Source organism: Passer domesticus, chromosome 7, assembly GCF_036417665.1.
Source record: "Passer domesticus isolate bPasDom1 chromosome 7, bPasDom1.hap1, whole genome shotgun sequence".
Lineage (NCBI taxonomy): Eukaryota > Metazoa > Chordata > Aves > Passeriformes > Passeridae > Passer > Passer domesticus.
Window position 1 is genome coordinate 15,256,171 of NC_087480.1, and position 18,127 is coordinate 15,274,297.

At 54.6% G+C, this 18,127-nt stretch overlaps 2 protein-coding genes across 7 annotated transcripts in view; both read left to right on the forward strand.

The window, feature by feature from the left end:
• MED12 (mediator complex subunit 12) overlaps positions 1 to 9,396 on the forward strand; it is a 35,765-nt gene extending 26,369 nt beyond the window's left edge. The window contains exons 34-44 of one of the 3 annotated variants that reach the window (XM_064427012.1): positions 2 to 137; positions 416 to 577; positions 1,120 to 1,497; positions 1,823 to 1,973; positions 2,133 to 2,338; positions 2,747 to 2,827; positions 3,029 to 3,246; positions 3,831 to 3,987; positions 6,597 to 6,773; positions 6,935 to 7,016; positions 8,966 to 9,396. In XM_064427012.1, the coding sequence (XP_064283082.1) occupies positions 2 to 137; positions 416 to 577; positions 1,120 to 1,497; positions 1,823 to 1,973; positions 2,133 to 2,338; positions 2,747 to 2,827; positions 3,029 to 3,246; positions 3,831 to 3,987; positions 6,597 to 6,773; positions 6,935 to 7,016; positions 8,966 to 9,009 (1,792 nt within the window). In that variant the 3' untranslated portion in view covers positions 9,010 to 9,396. The remainder of the gene's footprint in view (position 1; positions 138 to 415; positions 578 to 1,119; positions 1,498 to 1,822; positions 1,974 to 2,132; positions 2,339 to 2,746; positions 2,828 to 3,028; positions 3,247 to 3,830; positions 3,988 to 6,596; positions 6,774 to 6,934; positions 7,017 to 8,965) is intronic. The other 2 variants (XM_064427013.1, XM_064427014.1) reach the window with 2 other exon arrangements.
• Positions 9,397 to 12,673: 3,277 nt separating this feature from the next.
• The window catches only part of NLGN3 (neuroligin 3), a 39,359-nt gene continuing 33,905 nt past the window's right edge, over positions 12,674 to 18,127 (forward strand). For 3 of the 4 annotated variants that reach the window (XM_064427020.1, XM_064427022.1, XM_064427023.1), the window contains exon 1: positions 13,435 to 13,569. The gene's annotated coding sequence lies outside the window, so the exon portion shown is untranslated. Of the gene's footprint in view, positions 12,775 to 13,434; positions 13,570 to 18,127 lie in introns of those variants that run through there. The other variant, XM_064427021.1, reaches the window with a different exon arrangement.

Genomic DNA, 18,127 nt, shown 5'->3' on the forward strand with positions numbered 1-18,127 from the left:
GTGAGCTCTTCACCACCGTGCTGGACATGCTGAGTGTTCTCATCAATGGCACCCTTGCTGCTGATATGTCCAGCATCTCTCAGGGCAGCATGGAGGAGAACAAGCGGGCATACATGAATCTTGTCAAGAAACTCAGGGTGAGGGACACCAGGCCCTGTGTGGGGACTAGACTGGGCTGTGTTGTGGTTGTTCAGCTATGCAGATTTACTTGTTCATCTGTCTCATGAACAGTGCCTATCCTGTTTCTGTTGTTTAGATGAAGTAGTGAGGGTGGCCCCTGTGACTCTGTACATCTGAAGGGTGCAAAGGTGAAAAGTAATGCAGGGATGGAGGCCAACACCAGAAGAGGCATAGGTGGGCTTTGGATGGTTTTTTCTGAAAAATTCTTCAAGTCCTCTTTGTTCCACTTGTGCAGAAGGAGCTGGGGGACCGTCAGTCTGACAGCCTGGAGAAGGTGCGACAGCTCCTGCCACTTCCCAAGCAGACCCGAGATGTCATCACCTGTGAACCTCAGGGATCCCTCATTGACACTAAAGGCAATAAAATAGCTGGCTTTGATTCCATCTTCAAGAAGGAGGTAAGTGAAGCATTTTTGTCTGTATCACAGCTCCTGAGTGCAGGTGTCACCTTGTCCTCTGATGCCTTAAGTCTGCACAGCTTGGGAGGCATCTGTATGCAGTGCCTCATTCCCTGATGAGCCTGAAGAGGCTGGCTGCACGCAGACAAGCTGGCACATAACCATGTCCAAAAAGGGCAGAGCTGGGGTGTTAATGCTTGGTGATAGCATGCTGCTGTGACCTGAGATGTTAACTAAATTTGGGGGTTGTATTTATGGTTATATGAAGTGTAAAGAGAAACACATAATCCCTGTCACGTAAGTTAATGGCAGAGCCAGTGTGCAGGAGGCTGCCAGAGATGGAATGAAGGAGACTAGACAGTTGTTGATGAAGGCTTTTAGAAATGACTGCTTTGCCACCTGGAGGAGCAAGGACCATTAGCAAGGGCTCAGACTGTTTACTGAGAGATCTGGATTAGAGCCTGAAGAAAGGACAGAGTTACCTGTACGCTCGTAGGAGCAACAACAGGGACTTGAAGGTTCTTATCTCTTTTGCTTTACAGGGTTTGCAAGTTTCTACAAAGCAGAAGATTTCTCCTTGGGATCTTTTTGAGGGTTTGAAGCACTCAGCCCCACTCTCGTGGGGATGGTTTGGGACAGTCCGGGTGGATCGCAAGGTGTCCAGGTTCGAGGAGCAGCAGAGGCTTCTTCTGTATCACACACACCTGAAACCCAAGCCCCGCAGTTACTACCTGGAGCCTTTGCCACTGCCTCCCGAAGAGGAAGAGCCTCCTACGCCTGTGGCTTTAGAGCCAGAGAAGAAAACTGCAGAACCAGCCAAGGCTGATAAAACAAGCTCCAATCCTGCCGCCTCCACTGAGGAACGCAAGAAAAAACAGAGCAAAACCAAGAAACGCAACCAATCTGCCAGCAAAACTGAGGTAATGGAGTTTCCAGCAGCTCTGGATGTCCCATGTCCACCACTCCTAATCACAAAACACTCCCTAGAGTCTTTCTGAGGAGCCTGAGAGTGGTGTTGTGGTGAAGATGTGATGTGTTTCCTCTCAGCTGGGAGTACTGGAGCTTTATTGTGCTCTCTAGCTTGGGGCAAGGCAAGCACTTAATCCCTGATGGGAGGAAAGGAGCCTGCCCAGCTCAGATAACATCCTTGGCTTCCTCCTGTGGACCTTTCAACCTTTTAACAGTCTTCCTCGATTCATGAACTCCCAGTGCACATTGATTTTTCATACTGCTTTGTCTTTGCAGGACTTTGTGTTGGGCCCTAGCCGAGGGGTTACATATGGAGTTGGAATGCCTACGGATCTCTTGCATCACCAGTCAGGAAGCACCATGTCAAGGCTGGCATATGGGCAATCACCCGTGGGTCTCTATGCCCAGAATCAGCCTCTTCCAGCAGGTAGGTGCACCAGAGAGCCAAAAATATTTCACCTCTTTGGGAGCCTTTTCTGTGAGATGGTCCTATGCAGGTCCCTGGTACAGTGATGAGCAGTCATTCTGGAGCTATGAGGTGCAGCAGTAGCTGTGACTGCTCTGCCTGTTTCTCTTCCTCTTGCAGGTGGCCCTCGCCTGGATACATCCTACAGACCAGTACGCATGCCACTGGGAAAACTGGTTCAGAGTCGCCCTCCCTACAGTGGTGTGCTGCCTCCAGGGATGGGCAGCATGATGGGCATTGACCCCTCCTACAAGCCAGCAGTGTACAGGCAGCAGCCTCCTGTGTCCCAAGGACAGATACTGAGGCAGCAGCTGCAAGCAAAGTTGGTAAGTCAGAGCTGTGCTCTTGCTGACTCCACAGTACAGCAGGCCAGGCTGGTTGGTGCTGTCCCTTTTACCCAGAGCTGCCCAACTCTGTATCTGCTCTTGGAATATGTTATTTCTTGTGTCTGCTTTGTGGGCCCATGTCACTAACAGTTGGAGGAGGTTGTCACGGGGTGGCCACTGGGGAATGAGAGGGGCATGTTCTGCCTGGGGGTGGCAGGTTTTTTAGTGGTCTTTTTGTCCCAGGTCAGGGTGAGACAGAAGTCATGAGTATGTGCCTGCTGTGCAGCAACCTCATAAGTTTAGCAGTGAAACCACTTGTCTGGTTTAGTGGGAGCTGCTGAGAAGAGAAGCAGCAGTGTTCCTGCCCTTTGGAGATGTTGGAAAAAGCACTTCTCTCTTGCCTTCCAGCAGGGCCAGGGCATAATGGGCCAGCAGCCCGTGCGCCAAATGGCTCCAACCCCGTCTTATGGAGCACTGCAGCCCTCCCAGGTAAGTGGCAGTGACTGCAGGGACAGCTGGAATCTGGCTCCAGCACAGGGCAGCAGCTTTGTTCTTGCTGCTCAACCTGAAAGCTCTTGGCCCTTCTCCCTAATGAGCTTTCCTGTGACAGTATTTACAGGAGGCTGATATCCTGTGTTCTGTATTCCTTTTCACCCCATGACTAAACAAGGCCTTTTTGTTTCATTTCAGGGTTACACTCCTTATGTCTCCCACATAGGCCTTCAGCAGCACCCCTCCCAGTCAGGCACGATGGTACCTCCTACCTATTCTGGTCAGCCCTATCAGAATTCCCACCCCAGCTCTAATCCTGCTCTAGTGGATCCTGTTAGACAGATGCAGCAGAGACCAAGTGGCTACGTGCACCAGCAGGCCCCTGGCTATGGGCACACCTTGAGCAACACACAGAGGTACCTCCTGCCCTATGGGATGTTAATCAGCTCTGTTTCATTAGGGGTTTCCCTGTTCTGCTTGCACAACTCTGACAGCAAACTGAAAACCCTGTTCTCCATGCTGTACTTTGCTTCCTCAGAGAAACATCTTTATCCAGCTTTCTGTCCAGGAAAGAAATAGATAGGATGAAATTTGGAAATTATGGTTGTAGGCAGGAAACTGTGTTACTAGCCAGAGAAACATGGCATAGAAAAGTATGAGAAAAAATTACCTAGGAAAGTCATAGTTTTGGTTTTAAATCTAACCAGCAAATCACCATCAAAGGGCTCAATCTGAGATTTTCATTGTTCCTGAGCAGGCATAAATCCAACAGGAAAGCCATGCAAAACAGTGGGATGATGACTGTTACTTAGGGCTTCTAGAAAAACAGGTTGTATTAAACCCTGGAGAGGCCCTAGTGTCCCTCACCTTTCTGCAGAGACAGCATGGATTGCAGGGGGCTGTTTGGCTGTCTCACTGATGTCAGAAGTTGTGTTTGGATTAAAGAAAGCTGGCTGTCTGTGAATCCTTTACTCCATGAGCTTGTCCTTTCCTCTTGCAGGTTTCCTCATCAGTCAATACAGCAGACCCCCATGATGAGTGGGATGAACCATTTGGGTCCCCAGGGAGTCCCCTCAGGAATTCGACCCAGCCAGATCCTTCCTGACCAACAGCAGCAGCAGTACCTGAGGCAGCAGCAGCAGCAACAGATGCTGAGGGTGAGTGGTTGCTGACAGGAGGAAGGCTGCTGCAGCTGGAGGAGGCTTGCTTACCTCTGCCCCTCTGTGTCAGGAAGGATGTCACTCTGTTGGAGGCTGTCTGTGGTAATTTGCTAGGCAGTTCTCCCTTCCTTAGTGCTGGCCACTCCTGATGGTGATTCCTGCTGCACTGCCTTGTGCCAGTCACCCAGCATGAGCTAAAAGTCTGTTCTGTGTCTGGCCTCTGTCCCACCTCTTCCTGCTCCAGCTGAGCCAGTAGACTGTGCAGAAAGTTAGCTGTTGTACAAGTGTGGCAGGAGCTAGAAACGAAGTGAAAAGCCCCCTGTCCGCAAAAGAGCAGGAAAGTTGTTCAAGATCATCTTTAGGGGCATATCTGCATTTCTCAAGATCAAAATAAGTATTGGTTCATTTCCATTGGCAAAATATGTGGCATGAATCAGTCCATATATTCCATTTCTTACAGCAGATGGTGAAAAACTGATCCAAAGCCAACTGTTAGACCCAGCTCTCTAGGTTCAAAGAAGATCACAAAGCATGAGTCAACAGACATGGATTCCATGCATTTGCATTATGATCTTATGAACATTAAATTCTTACATGAAATAAAGATACATTTCTAGGAATTATAGAAATGTATTGAATTGCCAGAGAAACCAGAGAAACACAAACAGTTTAATTGGTGAATGCAATGCCTTATGACAAGGCCTAGCAAACCTGTGGAATATGGGGAGACTTTACATGGCACAGAGTGCTGAGTCTTTTTGTTCAGAGAGTGGCCTGAGCGAGACAGTGGTTCCTGCAGAGAGCTGCAGTCAGCAGTATCTGAGAATTGCTGCCTTGCACTGGACAAGAGAGCTGCCTCTGGCACGGTCAGCAGCTTTTAGTCCTTTTGATAAGTAGCACCCCCTGACTATTCACTTTGAGTTTCTTTTAGCATTCTCCATCACTCATATTTAGAAGAACATGCCTGAGACAAATTGCTAACACTTCTCCTAGCTCAGTAACTTCATGTATACCTTCAGCTTTTAGCTGACTTTGCTTGGTTGCTTAAAAAACCCACAAAGGTGGAGTGCCCCAGCTATCCCACTACTGTGACTCCTGCTGTGTTACCTAAGGTGTGCCTGCTGACTTTCATGATGCAGTGGCTTGTGGAAAGGATGGGTGGCCTTTTGATTTGTCTTATGTGGGTTGGTAGACAGCTGCTGCAGGGAGGTGGGACATGAAATTGGTATCCTGGCTCATGTAGTCACTCATGTGCTTTCTTGTGTACCCAGGTTGCAGCAGCATGTCAGGAACCTGTGACCAAAGTGGTATAAGTTGGAAGGCTGTTCTAGAAAATCACTCCCTTTAAATTTGAATCCTTGGTCCACTGAATCCTTGACCCAATGTGTTCATGGCTGGTTCTTGTGTGACCTATTATTGTCCACTGTGTCCTGTTTACTGGATGTTCTTTCTCACTGTTATTTGCCCAATGTACATTCCTAGGGAGCACTTGCAGCTTCCAAAGGTCAGGGTTTTCTAACCTTCTTTCATAAGACACTGTTCCTTCTCCTGGTTGTATTTTTGTTTGTTTTCTGAGACTGCTCAAGGTTTGAACCTTGTCCTTTTGAGCCCGTGGCTGGAACTGTACCTACCATCACCACGTTGGGTATCTTCTGATAACATTAGTATTTTTTTATTTCTGCTAGGAATTTTTTTTTTTCTAGAGAGTTAAAAACTGCTTTGACAGATGGGAGAATTGTCTGAAAATTAGGAGAAATTAAAAACCTTGAGATTTCTGGGTATGTTCTGACTCCAACACACTGAATATTATTCTCAGCATAACTAATTCTGTAAACATTTGGTTTTGAGCACTGAATCCAGTTTTATCCACATCCTTTTATTGAAGTGTAACACCAGCTGTCATGAGTGGCAGGAAAGGACAGCAAGATAGATTGAAGAGTTGGGGGACATGATTGAGAAGGAAAGTCTGAAATAGCTGGATGTGTTGCATTAGAGAGACAAAGACAACAGGAGAGATAAGTCTCTAAATTTTTTATCTTAAAGAGAAATTAGAAAAAATACCCTTATCTCTTCTTATCCCTAGGCTGTAGGACCAGAAATGGCCTTAAAACACAACACGTGAAATTCAGGGTAGAGATTAGGGAAAACTCCAGTAGTAGGAGCTGACCTGGAGTGGATTGTGTAAGGAGATTATAGGAGCTCTGTTGCTACCTCGAAAAGAATCTGAGAATGAGTCAGACAAATACTCATTATTCATTATTGCTGATCTTAACCAGGAGGCAAAAGATGCAGCAGCCAGCCTTTTGAGTCCTTAGTTTTCTATTCTTGCACCTGGTTTGCTCCTAGTAATGACCAGTAGACTGGGAGTTCTCTTCCTGTCATCTGTCAATACCTCATCTTGCAGAAAACTTTGTTGCTGTCCCTGTATTTCTTGCCATTCCTCAGCCTGGGGTGGAGTCCTGGTGAAATTTGAGTGATTTAGGTACCTGTAAGGAAATGGTGCACGAGGTGTTTTACTCCATGGAGCGTCATTCCTCCTGAAGCCCTCGGTGTGCCCCGGTGCTGTGTGCGTTCCCCTGATGGTCCCTTCTCTTTTGTCTTCACAGCAGCAGCAGCAACAGCAGCAGCAACAACAACAGCAGCAGCAACAGCAGCAGCAGCAGCCGCAGCCACCACAGCCCCAGCCCCAGCAGCAGCCCCAGGTGTCCACAGTGCCTCAGCCACAGGCGCAGGGCCAGCCCCCGGGGCTGGGGATGCAGGCTCTTCCCCCCCAGCAGCCCATTGTGAGTGTTCCCCCGCAGGCACAGGGACGTGACAGCCCAGCACAGATCCAGCAGTGCTCCCCCTGCACCCCCTTTCTCCCTCCCGGAGCTTGCCAGGGCTGTGTGAACGCTGAGGCTGCCAGCCAGGTGGTGTGGCTATAACTGTGTTTCTCTCTTTACAGTTCCAGCGCCAGGGCCTTCAGCAGACACAGCAGCAGCAGCAAACAGCTGCTCTGGTTCGACAGCTTCAGCAGCAGCTTTCCAGTAAGCCTGAGTGTTCTTGATCCTGTTGCTAGTCTCCTCCCTGCTGTTTTCTGTTGCAGGTACTCTGGTGTAGAGAAGCGAGGCTGAGCCAGACTGTCTGTCTGAGGACATAAATTATGCTGGCAGGGAGGTGGCATCAGGACTTAGAGCTACCAGCCCAAGGGGGCACAGCAGCAGGGAGGGCAGTGCTTGCCAGGTTGTGAACAACCTTCCAGACCTTCCTTCTGCTGCCTGCAGAGGGACAAGGGAGCTGAGCCTTTGTAGGGATTGCCACACAGCTTTCCTGAAAGGATCCAGTGTGCAGCTTTAAAATCATCTGGGGGTATTTTCTCTGCTGCAGGTGACCTCTGAGGGGCACAGGGAGGCTGTAATCCTGGAGCAGTCACTTGGTGGATGACCCAGAGACACTGTGGTTGTGTTGTGAGCCAGACAAGACTTCTTGGAGGCAGGAGGAGTACTCTAGGCAGTGTAGCTGCACACTTGCTGTGTTTGTGGTGGTCACAGCAGGGTAATGGCATAGATGTTTTTCAGTCTGGCACTGTATTCCTATAATCTGTATTGAATTAATGGCTGGAGGATCACAATATTCAGGGTCTATGCTGTTCCCTTTGAATTGCCTGCTGTCAGTGTCTTCTGTCACCTTACTGCCTTTTCTGCTGTAAAAATGGCAGAAATGCTATGAAAATTCTGAGAAATGGACAGCACAGTTGATAGTTTTTTGTTTTATTTTGCACCGAGAGTGAGACTGTGCCAGATCTGGTAATGTGTGGAGTGGGGGACTTGGAAACTGTGATTATACTTGTTCCCTGATGGAAAATTCTTAGTCCTTGTGGCCAAAAACCTCCCCAAACCAGGTTTTAATGTGCAAAGCTTCCCACTAGCCTGATTCACAAATGATAAGTCTGTGCCAAAGGATCTCAGCTGGGACCTTCAAATATAGGAAGACCTTGTATAAGAATCTGAACACAGCAGAACAGCCATATTTTTGTAGCCTTCTGTACAGCAAATGGAGCTGTTGTATCTGGAATAGATGTGTGGGTCCCATGCAGCCTTGTGTCAGCATTCAGCTTCCATGCTGCCTCCTTGGGTTTGCATCACCTCCCCCTGGAAGCATCTGGAGTTCTCATTTGTAGTGTCAGGGGTGGAGTGGAAAGCAGGAAGGTAAACCAAGACCAGGAGGGAGACAGGGGTGTTTTGGGCCCAGGATGGCACAGAAGAGTTGAGAAGGCAGCAGGCCAGCAAGGTTACACTCATCTCCTTTAGTGGCTTGGGTCACACATGCTGATGTTCATGTTCAGGGAAAAGAACAACACAATTTTATGTATTGGACAGTACTCATATATACTGTGAGCTCTGCAAATCACAGAACGGCAGTCCCAGCAGCTTGGAAGTTCTTGAGGTTCTTGAATGTAACTCCACCATGTTTCCTGCTTTTGTGCCATCTGGAAGTCCTTTGAGCCTGTGTGGACATACTGACAGGAAGCCAGGGATATTTTCTTGAAACCTTTGATTTCTGGGAGTGCTTTAGGATAAGTGACACTAGCTAGCTCAGCAGCTTGTATGGCTGCAGAAATTTTCTAATTTTATAGAGCTGACTTTCTTTCAAAATCAGAAACAATTAATCCATAAACTCATCCTCCCAGCTGCTTGCCACCTTCCAGGGCTTTGTTGTGGTCTTCCAATTCCACCATGAGGGATGGAGAGATTTTTCCTGGAAACTCCAGGATCAGGACTAGAATATATCTCTCTCTTCCTGAAAGAATGTGTGATCCTGGCTGTGCTGCTGCTCAAAGGCTCAGGCAGATCTGCAGCACAGGGAGTATCATAGTGGTTATATTTTCCTTCTCGTGGCCTGTGACACTCCTCATACTGCACTGGTGATGTGGGGAGGGGAATTTCTTTTCTGAACTAGACCTTGTGACTGTTTAACTCTGTCTTGACCTCAACAGATACACAGACACAGCAGAACAACAACCCATTTGGACGCTACTGACCTGTGGCACTTCAGCCTGATTCAGGAGGGAGACATCACTGTGGATGGATACAGCCTCTTCAGCCTGACCCACTCTGGGGCACCCCCCACCCTGTGTCCTTGTGTCCCCCAGTGCTGCTGCTGTCTGTCCCACAGGGAGATGCCAGGAGGAGCATTTTATTGTACAGAGAAAGTGTTTTTACTATCCAATTTCTACAAATGTTTATGGAGATCCCTTGTGGCTGATAGTCTCCCTTCCCACTTTGGTTTCAGTTTTTACTCAGTTTTTAGTATTTTTGTTAAAATAATGATTAAGACATTGTAAAATTTTGTACTTTATTTATACCAGATGAACTCCATACTGCAGACATTCTCGGATGAATACAGAGAGCTTACTTTGCAAACTGAGTGTGTATTCAGAGCCTGCCTTTCCTCCTCAGCATTCTTCCCAGTACAGCCCAGCAGCACCCTCCACACATGGTCTTCATCTCTTCCTCAATAGAACTAATGTCTGCATTTTCAGCTTTTGTGAAGGCTAAACAATTTTTTTGGAAGGGAAGGCTCTTCCCTGTTTATTTCATAAGCTGGTGTTCACACACTTGCAAAGGTTTGTGCAAGCTTTGTAGGATTTTTATGTTGATTTAGGGCTTTGTTGGTAGTCCTGTTGCATGTGCTGCCAGGACACGGGTATAAAATGAAGAAGGACTTCTACTGCAGGGTAATTCTGAGCTCTAACCAGCCCAGCTTCCCCCACCACAGCAGTTACAGATGCTCAAGCTCCTTGCCTCTGCAGTCTAGGAGGAGCTGCAGACTGAATGCACTCACATTGCTGCTTTTTGCTTCTCATCACAGTAAGGTCTGGCTGATAAGCACCAAGGCTCCTATGTTAGCTCCTTCCTGACAGCCAGGCTGCTTTCTTTGCATGGGAAATGTGCATTCTGAACTTGTGCCCTGCTTAGTGCAGCCTGCTGGCAGGAGGTCTGATCTTGGTGCTTGCTACTCCTGCTGTCTGCTGAAGCTGGAAGCCACCAGAACCTTTCTTGTCTCGGGTTCTTCCTCAGGAGTTGGACGTGTGGTCCCTGTGGTAGCTTTGCTTGACCAGCCTTGTCCTTCTGTCCCATCTGTGTGGGATAGGGTGAGGCCACAAGGACTCAGCAAGGAGCTGCACCTGATCTTCATCTGAGGGCAGACAGTTCTGGAGGGTGGGACACTGCATGAAGGCAAGCTCAGGGAGCTCTGAGGGCTGGCAGTGCCCCTTGTCCTTGTTGATGGGCTGGTGTCTGCTGTCCCAAGAACTCCCTTTCCTCCTTGGGAGTACATGTGAAGCTGCTCTCTGGGGCTTGCTTGGCACTACACCCTCTCTGCCCTGCTGGTCCCCAAACACCTGCCCCTATGCCAGGCTCTTGCTGTGTGGCTGCAGGACCATTGGAAGGCGTTGCTGGCCAGGCCTGATGGAGGGGACTGAGTTGTCCATGAGGACAGGGGCTTGCTCCCTCTGTGCACCCCTGCTTGTCCCCTTCCATGCCGGCCGTTGTGCTCCCCCTGCCCCAGGCTGCCCTGGCCAGGGACTCTGCTTGCCGGCACCCGTGCTCGGTGACCCGAGCTGGCAGCCCTGCTGCTGGCATGGCTGTGCCAGCCCGCCCCTGCGAGGCCCGGTGCCTGCGGCAGGCGGCCTCTGTTCCCCCGGTGCTGCCGGGGGCCCCGGGCCCTGTCCGTGCCCGCGCCATGCCCCTCAGCCTGCTGTGCACGGTCATGGCCGCCAGCCCCCTCCCCTGCCGGCCCTGGCGGCGCTGAGCCTGCGCCGAGCGGCATCTTGGCTGCTCCTTCTGCATGGCCGGAGCTGCGAGGGGCGGCTCTGCAGCAGCCGGAGCGGGCCCGGAGCGGCGGGGCCGGGCTGGCCGGACAGGCTCGGGGGCGGCCCTCGCACGGCAGCTGCGGGGACACGGCAGCGCTGCAGTGCGAGAGACCCAGCCGGGAGCTCTGAGGGGGGAATGTGGGGAGAGCACCCCAGGAGAAAGGGGGTGACTTGTCCCTTCCTGCGGCCAAGTGCCACGGCACCCTTTATCGCACGGGCCAGCAACAGGGCTGCCCTGCTCTTCCTCTGGCAAGAGGCTTCCCCAGCTGTGTCAGCTGCTTGGCAGGCCAGCTCTGCGTGGGATGAGCGGCACTCCAGAGCTCGGCTGTGGTGACAGACGCCGGGCTGCCACGGTGCCCGAGATCCCGCACAACCCTCGGGGGCTGCCCAGAGGTTTCCAGTGGGGGCAGGAGGTTCCAGGGGCCGTGGGGAGCGGTGCAAGAGCTGGTCACAGCACGGGGCTGTCGGTGAGCCTGGCTGCCTTGCAGCTGCTGCGCTGCACATCAGCACTGAGCCGCGGCCGGTCTAAGCGGGTCTGACAGCTTCCAGCCCTTCTGCTCCTTCTCTGAGTCGTGGCTAAACGCTGCTTGTGACAGAGCCAGAGGCAACCGGGGGCATTTTAATACACACTGCCCATTGAGTAATGCACACAGCTGCCCTGCTGCGGCCACCAGTGCAGGGAGGGGTGGTGCGGGGTGTGCCTGTTCCATGCTGGGAGATGCCACGCGGGCTGTGCCCAGCCTCTGAGAAGAAACCCGAGATTGCAACAAATCTGGATGCACTGGGGGGATGGATGGGCTGAAGGAGGCTCTGCCCTACACACCCACCCCACCCAGCAGCCTGGCACAGAGGGTCCCCATGGACCATAGCCTGGGCAAGGGTGGCTTGTCAGGCACTGTCAGAACTGGTGTTGTGCAAGAAAATCGATCACTGCTCAGTCAAGCAACTGAAGCTGGGCGTGGAGCAGCTGTGTGAGTACCCAGCTCTCCTGCAGTGCTGGTGCTGGGGAGTGGGCCACGAGCACCGCTGCAGCCCTGCCTTGTGACCCCATCCTGGTTTTGTTGGACCCAGGGAGCTATGCCTGATACCCTGTCTGTGGCATGGCAGCTCAGCATCGGTCCAGGGCCCCCTTCAAGATGCTGCTCAGAGTCAATGAGCCCTGGAAAGCACAGGGCAGGGTTGTGCAGCCAGCCCAGGCAGTGCTGGACCATGTTGCTTGCTCAACGGCATAGTGGGTGGCAGCTTGCAGCTCACCCTCTATGCATTTTTTATATATATATATATATATATATATATATATATATATATATATATAAAATAGGGTGAGCTATATTGGTATGCCCTATATACATTGATACATCGTGTGTATAACAGGCCAGCAACAGAATCAGTCAAGCTGCCGACCACCCAGTCCCTGGGAGAGGCAGCAGGGCAGGAGAAGCAGGAAAGCTCTGCAGCAGCAGCTGGAAGGCAGCGGGGTGGGTGAAGCCCAGCCTGCACTGGGTGCAGGGATCTCTCTGCCACTGCACATTCACAGATTCAGTGCAGGTGCCGGAGGTGTGTGGGAGAGTTGAAATTAATTGCTGCCCTTCAGATGCTGCTATGCAAACATCTTAAACAGGAAACGGTGCCTGTGCTGTGGAGGCATCGCAGCTGATGCTACCTTGGCAATGGCAGAGGGAGGCAGCAATCAGATACATCCATCAAGACCCAAATCCATGCCCTGCTTCAAATGATTTCTGTAATCCCATCAGGCAAGACTGAAACATTGCTACGGGCAGCGGCAGGCTGTAGGAGAGGCGGCTCCTGCCAGGAGGCCATGAGTGGGAGGGGAAAATACCCCCATGCTGGGAGGGGGAACGGCAGAGGTGCTGGCTCTGGCTGCGCGGTGCTGCTGGGAGCCCATGGGTGGCTGCTGAGACTGAAGCCCGGTGCGTGGCAGGGCTGGGCCGGGCCCCAAGGCTGGGGTGGGGCACCCCACACCGAGCACTGAATCCTCCCCAGAGCCGCTGGGCACTGCGGAGCCCTGCGAGAGGCGGGGAGCGCTGCCCTGGCTGGGGGAGCCTGCGGGGCTGAAGGGTGCTCCAGCCGCTCTGGGGTGTGCCGGGCAGCACGGCCCGGGCCGTGGCTGGGAAGGGACCCTGGCGGAGTGGCTGGGACAGGCTGCAGAGGGCTGAATGCACGGGGCCGTGCGGGATGCCCGGGATGTCCCCACAGACGGGGTGGTTCACTGGGGTGCTGCGGGGTGCCCCGGGCTGTGCAGGTGTCCCGGTCGGTGACCCCCTCCGCCCAGGGCCGATAGCGGGGCAGTGCCGGTGCCGTGAGCGGGGCAGGTTTGGGGGCCTGGGGGGACACTGGGGTGCAGGTGCGGCTGGTGCCGGTACCCGGCGGGCGCGGTGCCGGACTGCGCGGCGCTCGGCGGGTGCGGCATCCCCTGGGCGCAGCGAGCAGGGCGGTGCGGGACCGGGCCGTGCGGGACCGCGCCGTGCGGGACCGGGCCGTGCGGGACCGGGGCCGCGGCATGTCCGATCGGGGCGGGCGCGGTGCCGGTGCCGGTGGCGGCGGCGCGGCGGCAGCGAAGGGGTGCTGCGGAGCGGCCCCTCCCCAGCCCGCCTCCGCCGTGCACGCGCCGCGCGCTCCCGGTGCGGGGTCGGGCCGGACTGAGCGGAGCGCGGGGCAGCCGCCGCCGCCACCGGCATGGCCCAGCCGCGCCGCCGCCCCCGACGGTGAGTGCGCCCGCCCCGCCCCGCCCCGCCCGGACCGGCACGGCACGGCCCGGCTCGCCGTGGGCAGGGCGGCCGGACGGGACCGGACCGGCCCCGCGGCGCGGGGCTGGGGGTGGCCGCCGCTCCGGCCGTGGGGCTCCCGGGGCGCGGGGCGGGCCCGGTTCGGGGCGCGATCCCGGAGCCGGGCGGCGGAGCGGGGCGCGGCGGGGCGGGGGTTAACGGGTGGGGCCGAGCGCGGCGGCGGCGGTAACGGCGAGGGTTAACGGGGCCGGATGAGCGGCCGCGGCGAGCCGGCGGGTTGCCATGGCGACGTGCTGAAAGGGGGATTGTGCGCCCGCCTCAGCTGCGCGGCCCGCATCCCGGCCCCCGCCCCGCATCCGCCCGGCACCGCTCGGCCCGGCCCGGCACTGAGCGGGCAGCGCGGCTGCAGCGCTTCGCTCCAGGGAGCTGCGATCCTCCCCGGGGCTGTGGGGTGTCTGTGGTGTGGTGTGGGTACTGGGGGTGCTGCTGTAGGTCCTGCGGGTGGGTTGTTTGGGGTGCAAGGATGCTCGTGGTGCTGGCAGGCATGAGGCTGCTGTGTGAGCATCCCTGGGTCAAGGGCAGGCAGGAGATCCCCTTGGCTCAGTTTATTTGGCATAGCATTAGGAATGACATTAGCCATTGGGCTCCTGGAGTGAAAGGACATTCCCTGTTTCCCTCTTGGGCCAGGGACCGAGTTTGAGGCAGGCTTGCTGTCAAGCAGCTGGCCATACTCACCCCTGAGAGGGGCACCAGGCCAGATGTCCATTCATCGGTCTCCCCATCCATCCCTGAGTGGGGTGTAGGGGGTGCTGGTGGCCCCAGCCACACACGCTGTTGCTGGATCTGGCAGCCTTCACCTGAGCTTGACTCGTTGTGCTGGAAGCCATGGAGCAGGACAGGGTGGTGGGTGCTGGTCAGTTCTGGGCTCTGTCTGCACCTGGTGCTGTCAGCAGCAAGGCAGAGAAATGGTGAGGGACCTGAGGCTTTGTCCAGCCAGTCTGTTTCTGGACCACACTGTCCCAAATGGTGACACCTCCTTATGCCTCTACCAGCTGCCTTTCCCAAGGCCACAGACCTCCCTTAGGGAGGTGGCTCTGACATGATATCCCTGAAAGGCTGGGATTTTCCTTCCATCCTTTGAGAGTGCCTCGTCTGATGCTGCTGCTGGCTCAGCCCCAGGTGATGGCAGAGCCAGCTCCCCACAAGCCCCTGTGCTGGCCATGCTTTGTGTCAGCCTGGTGGGACCTTCCTTCCTCAGCAAACCAGGGTCCTCTGTGGAATTGGGAGCATCTGCCAGCTGGGGAAGGAGTAGATGTGTCCTCAGAGAGGGAGCTGCTGGTTGGCAAGGCAGGAGTCCCTCCTAGCTCTGGGAAATGCCTGTGCCAGGCGTGCAGCCCAGCCCCCATGCCAGCACCTGGGGCAGGGCTGGGCGGGCACCCAGGGGTGCCCACTGGAACCAGCCCTCTGCCTGCTCTGCAGGCTGCAGGTGGCCGCCACCAGAGCTGGTGTCTGCAAAATGGTTAAAGGCTGACATTTAGAGGTCACACTTTTAGCACTGTGCATGTGTTTGCTTCATTTGCATTTGCAGTTAGCCGGGCTCGAGGCTTTGCCACTCGCATGTGCAGTTGCCATGGTTACGTGTGCAGTCGGGATGTGGAGTTTGGTTGGACACCTGCAAACACGCAGCTCTCAACCTCCAGAGCACCAGAGAAGCTGCCAAGGTGCAGGGCAGCCCTTGGGCAGGGGGGTGAGGGCCCTGCACAGCGCTGGGCTCAGGGAACGGGAGCTGCAGTGCCCGTCTTGGCAGGGTCTGCCTGGTGCTGCCTTGCCCAGCCTCCCATTGCCCACACTCAACAGCAGTGAGCATCTAGGGCAGCCTTGTTAGAGAGGAGGATTGAGCCCGTGCCAAGGGGGTTGCCCTGCCCTTTTCATCTGGGGCTGTTTCTTTTCCAGAGCCCGTGTAGAGGCTTTTGTCCCAAAGGGCTGGAGGGAAGGTGCTCGAGAGCAGGGTGGTGAGGGCAGCCAGAACCTGGGAGTCATGAGTGGAGCTGCTGAGCAGGCTGCCCAGGGACAGGGCCTGCCAAAGCTCCAGGAGGCGGCGTGGGAATTGGCAGGGCACTGTGCTGAGGCTCCAGATGTGGTGGCTGGGTCTGTCCTGGCTCTCTGTGGGGGCTGCTCTGGGTGCTCACATCCAGCACAGACAGGGATTTGTTCCAGGTGTCTTTTGACCAGGATCACATCCATGTGCAAAAGCAAGGAGATGGTGACTGCCAAAATCCTCTGGCAGGTCCACGTTGGCCTTTGTGTCAAGGGAGGAGGTGTTTTAGGACAGCTGATAAGAGAGGGACCTTGAGGTCATCAAGTCTCTGAGCTCCATCTAAGCAATTCCCAAACAGCATCAGCTCAGCCAGCTCCTAAACCCCCCCAGCCACAGCAAGTCTGCTGCCTCCCAGGCAATTTGCTGCCATCTTCCTGTATCCTTCCTTCTAGAAGCTGTTTCTGCAGCAGGCAGGGGAGAAAGGAAGCTCTCTTGGCTGTCCAGGAGCCGCTGTGGCCTGACAGAGCAGTGTGGAAGTGTCCATGCTGCACTGGGGGCAGCTGGAGGGATCCAGTAACAGCAGAAGGGCGGAAGGACGGTGGGAAGTGGCAGGGATGGGGACATGGAGCCTGTGTCTGTGCAACAAGTAGTGGAGCTGCAGAGGAGCCTGTGGAATCTCAGAGCAGGGCACAGAGGGGCTGGGCTCTGTGCCGGCCATCCCGGGGCTGTGCAGAGAGCGCAGAGGGATGGGGCAGGCACAGCTCGGCTCTGCCTTGGAGCTGCCGGTGCCCCGGGGATGGGAGCGGCCGGTTCCCCGTGCATCCCGGGCAGGGATGGCTCCGCTGGTGGTCTGTGGTTGTGGCTGCACTGGCGGTGCTGAAAGGCAGCCAAGGGCGCTGTGGCTCCGGGTGGGCACGGGGGAGGCGGGCACAGGCAGCACAGGGCACCTCGGCAGGAGCAGGAGGGTGGGATCCTGAGCTGGCTCCGAGGGCTGAGCTCAGCTGGGTGGTGCTGCATGGGGGACTGAGTGCTCTGGTGGTCTCCTTCCGTGATTCTCCCCCGAGCTGGGGGCAGGGAGCAGGCTGTGACCAGTGCTGTGTGCTGCTGGCCTCAGCAGGATTCTGCTGTGGGTGTGAGGGGAATGAATAAATGGTCCTGCAATTGCCAGAGCTGCCAGTTTGGGCCCACATCATTCAGACCCTGGAGCGAGTCTGACTGCGAGGAAATGGGGATGAAGAGGGAGCAGTGGAAAGACATGGGTGCCTCTGGCTGCAGCTGCTGGGTCCTGTCTGGTTTGTGCAGCTCCCAGAAGTTTTCCCTGGGTGGGAGGTTATGTGCAGTTTGGAGGCTTGTCTGGGCTCAGTACTCAGTGGTATTGCAGTTCATGGTGAAGCCTGCTCTCCTGCTAAGTTTGAAGTTGTGTGTGGAACTCTGCTCTTGCAGTGCATTCCTTCTGCCGTGTTGTCTGCCTGGCAGCAGGGACAGCACGTGGCAGGGGCTGTCTGTGAGCAAGACTTTGTGCTGGGAGCTCTGTTTGGGATGAGACCACCTTGGCAAGGAGCTCAGAGGATTGTTGGTAAAGAAGCCTTGTTCCTGACACTGCAAAATGCAGAACAGTGGAGTAACATCTGTTATTTTCAAACTGCATCTCAGTGCAAGCATATCCTGTAAGGTACCTGGCAAGCAGAGTTGAAACTTTGCCTGGTGGCCAGATGCTCTGGCCGTGCCAGCAGAGCAGGTGGCAAAGTTTGGGAAAGGTTGCAGAGAGAGCATGTTAAGGGCTTGTACAGTGCACGAGCCTTGTTTGGGTCTGGGCCTGGGCTGCTGAGGGCAGGGATGGCTGGGAAAAGTTTGGTCAGGAGGCTTCTGAGATGGGCTTGGGGAGGGGACTGCTGGGAATGCCCTTTTGTGATGATCAGGGGCTGCAGGGACTTGGCCTTCATCGAGCAGTTGGTGCTGCTCTAAAGGAGTGGGAGAAGACTCCCAAATCCATAACGTGGCCAGAATGTCCGTGTGGCACTCCCTGTGGAGGTGGTCCTGCCCATGTCCTGCTGCTGGCATCCGGTGCTAAAGGAGTTGTGAAGGTGAATGTGTGAGTCCAAGTGTCTTGGTGTCTTTTTTCTGCCCTCACATAACTCCAGGCAGCACTGAGCAACTTGAGGACTCGTGGGACAGTGATGGAGGAGAAGGGGACAGGGGTTGCTCTGTGTCTCTGTCTCTGGAGCTGCCCACGGGGAGCTCAGGAGAGATGTGTGGGTGTTGAGATCATTGTGGAGTCAAATGCCTGGAAGTGGCAGCAGAGCTGGTCAGAGGTCTGGTGGCCTCTCTGCAAAAAAAAATGGCTAAATAAGGCAGGGCTCTTCAGGCTGGAAAAGAAACAACAGAAGATGGATAAGATGTGCCTACAGGAGGCCAGGAGAGAAGCAATAGAGGTTAACTGTGCATTGTTTATTTTCATACAAGTACAAGGTCACATCAAATTAAGCTCTCAGGAGGTGC